We start from the raw sequence: 9,795 nt of genomic DNA, 5'->3' as shown, positions 1-9,795 counted from the left end.
TGGTCCTAACTTTGGAGGCCTCTGATTGGCTAACATCAGGTCACCTGTTTAGCCTTCTTGGCTTCTCGTTTCTTCTGTTTCTTCAGAGCTGACTTAGAGACACTTTTCTCTCCTGGACGCAGGTTCTGAGGAAGCTCCTCCTCATGCTGACAGAAACAAACATCACCATCATCATCATCACCATCACGTCTTTTCTGAGGAGCTCACACTATTTTCATGAGTTCATTACCAAGTACATTTAGTGAGTACTGAACTGAAGTACGTATTTGAGGTGTGTGATGGACGGTAAACCAGTTCAGGACTGGTTCCTCACCAGTTTGGAGCTGGGCGTGGCCGGCAGATGTCTGAGTGCAGGTGGGCGGTAGGCCTGAGTGGGCGGGGCCTGCGTGGTCCCCAGCTCGCTGGGTGCCGCCTGGTACCTGATGGGCCGCACAGGGAAGCTGCCTTCAGGGACCGGCTGCCAGTGGACCTCCCACAGCTCTGAGCCGGGCGCCGCGTCCTGTTTGTGCAGCACAGAGCCAGTGTAGTGCCAGATCTTAAACCCGTTACTGACCCGCAGCCGGGGGGAACACGTCGCTGTGACGACGTGCTCGCCGTCCGGACACCAGGAGAAATGTGTGGCGTCTGGTGCCTGAGGTTTGGACACCTGGGAGGACACACGGGTCGGATTAAAGCCGGTACCTGGAGGTCTTCAGGACAGGAAGTGACTCACCTCTTCAGCAGAGTGGACCAGGAGGACATGTGGAGTTCCTCAGGGCTCAATCATCGATTCTCATCATTTCATTATCACAGTTATTATATTGTTCTTCTTCACCTGTTTGAACTTCTTGGCGTCCCAGACCTCCATCTGACCCTGCAGGTTCCCGAAGCCGGCCAAGACCAGGATGTGACCCTGAGGACTGAAACCAGATCAAACATGGGGTTCATCATGAAGTCCAGAAGAAGCGTCCACACAGAGTTTGACCTCTAGTGGACATTAGAGGATGTGCAGCTCGGAGGCTGCTGATTGGCTCCATGAAAACCACCTCAACAGGAAGTGTTTTGGCATCCCCCTAGAGACTGGGCCTGGATTGGTCCTCACCTGTAGTAGGCGGCGTTCCGTGGTCCGGTTCCAAAGTCGAACAGTGGGTCACACTTCAGGCTGTAGACGGTGGCTTTGGCCGGCATGAAGCCGTAGACTACACAGAACTCTGTAGAGCTGGGACTCCAGACCACATCGTAGATGGGACCGTTCTTCTCTGGTTCCAACAGAGAGACACGACATCAAGACCTGATCCTTCAGACTTCTGCTGCTGATATTATATATAATTATAATTAAAGTGGACTAGTATGAGGTAGTGGACTAGTATGATGTATTGGACCACTGTATGAGGTAGTGGACCAGTATGAGGTAGTGGACCACTGTATGAGGTAGTGGACTAGCATGAGGTAGTGGACTAGCATGAGGTAGTGGACCAGTATGAGTTAGTGGACCAGTATGAGTTAGTGGACGAGTGGACCAGTATGAGGTAGTGGACGAGTGGACCAGTATGAGGTAGTGGACCAGTATGAGGTAGTGGACTAGTATGAGGTAGTGGACGAGTGGACCAGTATGAGGTCGTGGACTAGTATGAGGTGGTGGACTAGTATGAGGTAGTGGACGAGTGGACCAGTATGAGGTAGTGGACCAGTATGAGGTAGTGGACGAGTGGACCAGTATGAGGTAGTGGACTAGTATGAGGTAGTGGACAAGTGGACTCATATGAGTTAGTGGACAACAGTATGAGGTAGTGGACAACAGTATGAGGTAGTGGACCAGTATGAGGTAGTGGACCAGTATGAGGTAGTGGACTAGAGTGCAAGTCTCACGTAGTTGAACCAGAGCCGTCTCTCCGCTCACTGACAGAAAGTGAAGCGTCTGCTCTCCGTAATAAGAAGCTCCACTTTTATCCACCTCAGTACTCGCCGTCACCAACACTGCAGAGGCTGAGAGACAGGAACCAATCAGTAGGAGTCAAAGACTGCTAGAGTAAACACTCCTGGTCCAGGACCTCCAGGACCAGGACCGCTGCCCCACCTTTCTTGTTCCACTGCATGCTAACTCTGTCGGCCTTGAAGAAGCTCTTGTTGGCAAGTGCAGCAGTGGATCCTCCCAGCACCGGGTACTGGTACAGACGGACAAACGAGGGGGCTCCTTTACTGCCGGGGACATAGACCGCGACCTGGAGGGGACAGACGGGACCGGGATGGGACCAGGATCAGGGTTTAGACCTTGTACTCTCTCCGTGCTGGATGCTCACCTTGCTGGGCAGACCTCCGGGAGACAACACGAAGTCGGACACTTTCTGCATGTGGAGCTTGTTGGAGATCAGGTCTGAAAAGACAAACAGCATCGGCTGGACAGAGTGGACCTGATCCTGGTCCTGGTCTACAACCAGAGAGAAGTGGTCTACGTCAGGTCAACGTGTGTTTTCTTACTGAAGTCGTTGTTCTCGTAGAAGTGCAGCTCGTTGTTGACGCTCCTCACTGACAGCTTCTCGTCTTCAGACCAGCATGGACACCTGCAGCCAATCACAGTATAGCGCTGCAGTATGACACACCCACACACACACACACACAGTTTCCATGTGTGTGTATGTGTGTGTGTGTTCACACACTCACCATGACTCCACCTTCTTCTGATACAGAGCTTTGATCAGCTGACTGCTCTGTAAGTCCCACAGCTGGAGGTTAGGTTCACCCTGAGCACTGTCTTTAGGCTCTGACACACACACACACACACACACACACACACACACACACACAAAGTAAATCTCTTATCTGTGTTTCTATGAAGTCAGATGTGAGGTTTGTGAAACATGAACATATGTACATATATGTATATACACACACATATATACACTGCCCAAAAAAATAAAGGGAACACTTCAACAACACATCCTAGATCTGAATGAATGAAATAGTCTTATTAAATACTTTGTTCTTTACATAGTTGAATGTGCTGACAACAAAATCACACAAAAATTATCAATGAAAATGAAATTTATTAACCCATGGAGGTCTGGATTTGGAGTCACACTCAAAATTGAAGTGGAAAAACACACTACAGGCTGATCCAACTTTGATGTAATGTCCTTAAAACAAGTCCAAATGAGACTCAGTAGTGTGTGTGGCCTCCACGTGCCTGTATGACCTCCCTACAACGCCTGGGCATGCTCCTGATGAGGTGGCGGATGGTCTCCTGAGGGATCTCCTCCCAGACCTGGACTAAAGTATCCGCCAACTCCTGGACAGTCTGTGGTGCAACGTGGCGTTGGTGGATGGAGCGATGCCTTCCGTCTTGCAGGAACTGCTGACACACTCCAGCCACATGATGTCTAGCATTGTCTTGCATTAGGAGGAACCCAGGGCCAACCGCACCGGCATATGGTCTCACAAGGGGTCTGAGGATCTCATCTCGGTACCTAATGGCAGTCAGGCTACCTCTGGCGAGCACATGGAGGGCTGTGCGGCCCTCCAAAGAAATGCCAACCCACACCATTACTGACCCACCGCCAAACCGGTCATGCTGGAGGATGTTGCAGGCAGCAGAACGTTCTCCACGGCGTCTCCAGACTCTGTCATGACTGTCACATGTGCTCAGTGGAACCTGCTTTCATCTGTGAAGAGCACAGGGCGCCAGTGGCGAAGTTGCCAATCTTGGTGTTCTCTGGCAAATGCCAAACGTCCTGCCCGGTGTTGGGCTGTAAGCACAACCCCCACCTGTGAACGTCGGGCCCTCATACCACTCTCATGGAGTCTGTTTCTGACCATTTGAGCAGACACATGCACATTTGTGGCCTGCTGGAGGTCATTTTGCAGGGCTCTGGCAGTGCTCCTGCTGTTCCTCCTTGCACAAAGGTGGAGGTAGCGGTCCTGCTGCTGGGTTGTTGCCCTCCTACGGCCTCCTCCACGTCTCCTGATGTACTGGCCTGTCGCCTGGTAGCGCCTCCATGCTCTGGACACTACGCTGACAGACACCGCAAACCTTCTTGCCACAGCTCGCATTGATGTGCCATCCTGGATGAGCTGCACTACCTGAGCCACTTGTGTGGGTTGTAGACTCCGTCTCATGCTACCACTAGAGTGAAAGCACCGCCAGCATTCAAAAGTGACCAAAACTTCAGCCAGAAAGCATAGGAACTGAGAAGTGGTCTGTGGTCACCACCTGCAGAACCACTCCTTTATTGGGGGTGTCTGTCTTGCTAATTGCCTATAATTTCCACCTGTTGTCTATTCCATTTGCACAACAGCATGTGAAATTGATTGTCAGTGTTGCTTCCTAAGTGGGCAGTTTGATTTCACAGAAGTGTGATTGACTTGGAGTTACATTGTGTTGTTTAAGTGTTCCCTTTATTTTTTTTGAGCAGTGTATATATATATATATATATATATATATATATATATATATATACACACACACACACACACATATACATACATATCTATCTATCTACAGTATATCTATATCTACTATCTATATAGATACTCATCTTCTGTCTCCTCCTGTTAATTAATCTGGATTGTTGTCTCGTATCGTCTCGTATCGTAGTCTCGTTGTGTCGTAGTCTCGTTGTGTCGTAGTCTCGTTGCGTCGTAGTCTCGTTGCGTCGCCGCCTCGTTGCGTCGCCGCCTCGTTGCGTCGCCGCCTCGTTGCGTCGCCGCCTCGTTGCGTCGCCGTCTCGTTGCGTCATTGTCTTGTTGTGTCGTTGTCTTGTTGTGTCGTTGTCTTGTTGTGTCGTTGTCTTGTTGTGTCGTTGTCACTCTTCTTACTGCTGTACGGTTGCCAGGTGACCAGAACGTTGTTGAGAGGAGAGAAGTCCAGCAGAGACGTCTTCGGGAGGTCCAACGTGGAGACGATGGAGCCATCTGAAGACTTCACCACAGAGACACTGAGAGACAGACAGACAGATTTAAGTGAATTAACTGTTCAATAGTTCAGGTTTAAGTTCTATGATGTCACATCCTGTTATTGTTTCATCTGTTATTCATGTCATACTTCACATTTGTGTTTGTCCCATTATATCAATATTAATATAATTTTAATAATAATTAGAGCTGGGCAAGTTAACGCGTTATTATCGCGTTAACGCATTAATTAATTAACGCCGACAATTATATTATCGCGCGTTAACGCAGTTATTTATTATTAAGCGACATTTTTAACACAAGAACCAGGCAGCGAGCGGTGAACAGCTGTGTTTGTGTGGTGTCACTTCCTTCTTCCCCCCAGGTCCAGAACCCCTCCTACACTCCGTCACCGTCGTTCACTCTTGTCTCACAAACACACACACTAGGGCTGGGCGATATGACCAAAAATGCATATCACGGTATTTTGTAAGACTCTGGCGGTTTCACGGTATATCACGGTATTTTTCTTTCGCGTTAAAGCATTAATTAATTAACGCCGAAAAGAAACGGCCGGCCAGCGAGCGGTGAACAGCTGTTTGTGTGGCGTGTCTTCCGTTCCGTCACTTCCTGTTTCCTTCACCGACATTCCCCTGGGTCCTAAGCCCCTCCATGGAAAGAAACGGGATTAGACCGTAGGATTTAGTTGTTAGTATATTATTATTAGAACAGTGAAGAAAAGGTTACCCTGAAAATGCACACTCCGGTACACTAGGTGGCGGTATGCACCTATGCAAGTTGGTTGCGATCCGCCAATGGAATTTAAAGAAGAAGAAGCCCCTCCATGTACAGCTTCTTATCACCGTCTATGTACCAACGTACATTTATAACAAATACCACACATATTACGGTAATCAGCGTTGCATATGTGTCTGACCCAAATACCTTTTGTTGTTCAGTCTTTGTTCATCCTGTATCGCTCTGTTCTGTTCTTTAATGTAACGTTACTGGAGTGACAGAGCCTCTCCCAGCTGTTAGCAGACTGTTAGCGAGCTTTACCCAGCATGCAGTTCTGTGGTGAAATTTTATAAATGTACAATTATTAGTGCTACAAATTGTTTATCTGTCACAAACTGTTGTGTCGTGGTGTTTTGCCCTGTTAAAGAGCGTTAGTTGTGGATTGTTAATTGTTATAAAGTTATGACCATGACTAGGGGTCCCTCTCAATACACTTAATACAACTAGCTCCGACTGCAGCGCTCTCAGCGGCGAACAATATATTTTGCTGCCTGTTGAAGAGCGACAGAAGTTGTTTTGGCTGTGCACCGGTATGACGGTATATGAAAAATTCATATCGTACGGGAAATTAAAACTGGTATACCGGTTGAACCGGTATACCGCCCAGCCCTAACACACACACACACACACACGTGTGATCGTCTCGTTACAGGATCAAACGTGACTGTTGTGAAGTGGAGCTTCTAGTGAGGACCAAGACACGTCTTGTTTGAACGGAACACTTTACTGTCTGAACTGCAGTATTACAGTGTTACAGTGAACACAACGCGCTCTTGCACCCGACATGTGGTTTCCTACGTCTCATCAACATTGTTAGCGTCAAGAACACGTACCATTCTACTTCCTGTCTCTTCAAAGTAAAAGCACTTCCGGTTTCATGCTCTTCACAATAAAAGTAAATCAGGCAATCAAACAGTTTACAACAGTGACAATATTAAAATACATATTGTCGAGTTTTTAAAGTGTTTTGTTTGTAATATGTATAATAAGCATCATTTAGTTATCGCTACTGAGAATTTAACAAACATAAAAACATGATGTAGATATGTTTGCAGTTTTCAAGGTGTATATTTAGATATCATCTCTTACACACATGAAGATAAAGTTGTGAACACCGGCTGAATATCTATGATCAGAATCATTACAACTGTGTTATAACTGCTGTGTAAAGGGAATACTGCTGCTAACAAGAACCTGATGCGTTTAAAGTGTTTAAACCAAATGTTATTGACCTTTTGTTCATACAGCAGTCCTTTAAAATAAAAGTGCGCAATACACTACTTTTGAATTCATGATTTAACTTTGCGCATAACAATGAGATTAATCGCAAAAAAATCAGGCGATTAATCGCGATTAAAAATTGTAATCGTTGATTGTAATCATAATAATATTATCATTATATTGTAGAATAGTTACTTGAGTCCGTTGCACCAGCCGAACAGCGTCCCGTCTCTGCTGAAGGAGACACACCTGCTGGGCCGAGAGTCCCTGAGACACAGAGACACTGTTACACCTGTTACACATGCTACACCTGTTACACATGTTACACCTGTACACATGTTACACCTGTACACATGTTACACCTGTACACATGTTACACCTGTACACATGTTACACCTGTACACATGCTACACCTGCTAATGTAACAAGTTAATGCAGTGATTTGTTACCTCTGGAAGGATGAGTGCTGCTCACATGAGGGAGGACCAGAGAGGAGAGAGGTACCATCAGACCCACGCACTGAAACACACACAAACACACAGACTCATATACAAACACACATGTAATTATGAGTTTCAGTGACACACCCATCACTACTATTCATATAATTATAATGCATACACTGATCAATAACAGGGTTTGTATCAGATCAGACTGATCTGCTGCTGAAGTTATCAATAATAAAGATATCATCATTACTGCGTTTGTTGTAATTATTATTCTATATCCACTTCTGCTCTTATTATTATCAGTCGTAATGTTTCCATCATTATTCTACTCTCTCGTCTTTAAGTCTTTAATATCTCTAAATGAGATGTAAACCAGACTTCATAAGGAAATCTAATGATTACACATCTCCGTGCTGACCGGCTGAGCAGCATCACATTAACTCACATGGAAGACATTTACTGAACCAGCTCGTGCATCTCTTCCATTCGGCAGACATTTAATCTGTATAACAGAAATCATTTCAGTACTTTTCTAACTGTTTGTATCCGCTCCGGGTCTATTTCACTCTCCTGAGACATCCGGTGATGTGTGCGTCAGGAGCGCGTGATCACGTTTTAGAAGATAATTTTTTTTAACGTTCTGGATTGTTACTTGTGAATTGTATTAAGCCGAATAAATCAGTAGACTCGACTGATTCTAATGACGTCTCTACTTTTCTTTAGGACGTGTATTTATCTGTTAAAAGACAAATCAATAGAAAACGAGAGATTTTACTCGGAGTTTGGCGCCAAACCAACTGACGAGAATCAGGGTCGCTGACATGCGCGCGCCTGAACTCTGCCTCTTTGATCTTTTCCGGTGGTTCGGTAATATTATCGGTGACACAACAAAGAGTTTCATTAAAAACTAAAAGTACCCACCTGCTAGCAGCGGGATGGGGGACGCCATGTTTATGTGTTACCGGAAGAAGAAAAGCCGTCTACCGGAAACACGTCAGAAGTAGGCGTGTCTCTGATCAGTGCCACATCAGCATACAGTCCGCTCTCTTCTTCTACACGTCATTTAAAAACATCTCCTTTTTTATTTATTTTAATATTCTGACATAAATTCTTTCGTTTTTACCGCTGATGACACACGCTGTCTTCAATAAATACAGAAAATGTTTATTATACGTTTATTACGTTTAAAGCGGCATCAAGTTGTCGGAGAGCAATCGAGGGTGACGTCACTTCCGTTTCCAGAGTAAAAGCACCGTGTGTTTTTAAGGAAAATACTTTTTTTAGTTTCTGCTGCTTTCCACTTCTACTACATCTCAGAGTAAATATTGTACTTATACTGCTTTACATTAATCTGACAGTATATGTATATATATATATATATATATATATATATATATATATATATATATATATATATATATATACGTATATTTTTGTACTTCAGTAAGATGTTGAATGCAGTACATGTACCTGAGTATTTCTATACCATGGTATTAATACTCTTACTGAAGTAAAACTACGTTGTTTTCAGTCAGTGAATCAATAATATTAATAATCAAAGAAGGTTTCAGCTCAAATAAAATGTAACTTTACTCAAATAATTGAACCTGCATGTTTTTAATCGTTAGAACACGTAATAAACTCATTGACGACACGCGACATATAATGAGTACTTTATTTTGAAAGAGTGCGCAGGAAGTCTTATTTTGACACACAGTAGCTTTACTCCGGAAGTGTCCGTGTTGGGGGCGGGGCTTCATATTTTTGAGGACGTCGACAAGAGAGAGGAGCTCCCAGTAGCGTTACGAGACGAGACGGAGAAGAAGAAGAAGAAAAATAATAAGAAGAAGAAGCAGAAGAAGCAGAAGAAGCAGCAGCTGCTTCTAAATAAAACAATCTACTAGAAACAGAAGAAGAAGAAGAAAAAGACAAGATGGTGGCTAAACAGAGGATCCGGATGGCGAACGAGAAGCACAGCAAGAACATCACTCTGAGAGGAAACGTGGCCAAGTCAGTGGTGAGTTCACCGATACTGGTTTATACTGGGACCACCAGACCAGATCTACAGACCAGTTTATATATACAAGTCAGTGGTGAGTCCACCGATACTGGTTTATACTGGGACCACCAGACCAGATCTACAGACCAGTACCACGTTAGACTGGGAACTAACACAAGCTTCTACTGGGAACACCAGACCAGGTTAGACTGGGTCCACCAACAGGTCTACAGACCTGTATCTACTGGTCCCAGTTAACGTGGTGGAACAGGAAGCTGTTTGTTATCATAATTGTAAATGTTTGTACAATGAACAGTAAACTCAGCTGATCAATAATCAATAATACCAATGAAGCAGTGACTTGTGATGAGAAGCAACAGGAACAAGAAAAGTCTTCATAATCAATAATCTTCTGGTGTGTGTGTGTGTGTGTGTGTGTGTGTGTGTGTGTGTGTGTGTGTG

The 9,795-nt window shown here is 45.0% G+C and overlaps 2 protein-coding genes across 3 annotated transcripts in view; one reads left to right on the top strand and one right to left on the bottom strand.

Annotated features, from left to right (window-relative positions):
• Nucleotides 1-8,357, bottom strand: part of eif2a (eukaryotic translation initiation factor 2A) — an 11,555-nt gene extending 3,198 nt beyond the window's left edge. Inside the window, exons 1-13 of one of the 2 annotated variants that reach the window (XM_031879441.1) lie at nt 8,256-8,357; nt 7,335-7,404; nt 7,081-7,152; nt 4,792-4,910; nt 2,641-2,740; nt 2,458-2,540; nt 2,280-2,353; nt 2,057-2,201; nt 1,849-1,965; nt 1,082-1,238; nt 815-899; nt 314-646; nt 45-146 (exon numbers count right to left, since the gene is read on the bottom strand). In XM_031879441.1, the coding sequence (XP_031735301.1) occupies nt 45-146; nt 314-646; nt 815-899; nt 1,082-1,238; nt 1,849-1,965; nt 2,057-2,201; nt 2,280-2,353; nt 2,458-2,540; nt 2,641-2,740; nt 4,792-4,910; nt 7,081-7,152; nt 7,335-7,404; nt 8,256-8,283 (1,485 nt within the window). In that variant the 5' untranslated portion in view covers nt 8,284-8,357. Of the gene's footprint in view, nt 1-19; nt 147-313; nt 647-814; nt 900-1,081; nt 1,239-1,848; nt 1,966-2,056; nt 2,202-2,279; nt 2,354-2,457; nt 2,541-2,640; nt 2,741-4,791; nt 4,911-7,080; nt 7,153-7,334; nt 7,405-8,255 lie in introns of both variants that reach the window. The other variant, XM_031879442.1, reaches the window with a different exon arrangement.
• Nucleotides 8,358-9,089: 732 nt separating this feature from the next.
• The window catches only part of serp1 (stress-associated endoplasmic reticulum protein 1), a 1,661-nt gene continuing 955 nt past the window's right edge, over nt 9,090-9,795 (top strand). The window contains exon 1 of the mRNA XM_031879439.1: nt 9,090-9,351. Coding sequence (XP_031735299.1) covers nt 9,268-9,351 — 84 coding nt within the window. The 5' untranslated portion in view covers nt 9,090-9,267. The remainder of the gene's footprint in view (nt 9,352-9,795) is intronic.

Source organism: Anarrhichthys ocellatus, unplaced genomic scaffold, assembly GCF_004355925.1.
Source record: "Anarrhichthys ocellatus isolate YVR2014 unplaced genomic scaffold, GSC_Weel_1.0 scaffold262, whole genome shotgun sequence".
Taxonomy (NCBI): domain Eukaryota; kingdom Metazoa; phylum Chordata; class Actinopteri; order Perciformes; family Anarhichadidae; genus Anarrhichthys; species Anarrhichthys ocellatus.
The sequence above is the reverse complement of the archived record's forward strand: the minus strand, read 5'-3'. Positions and strand labels throughout refer to the sequence as shown.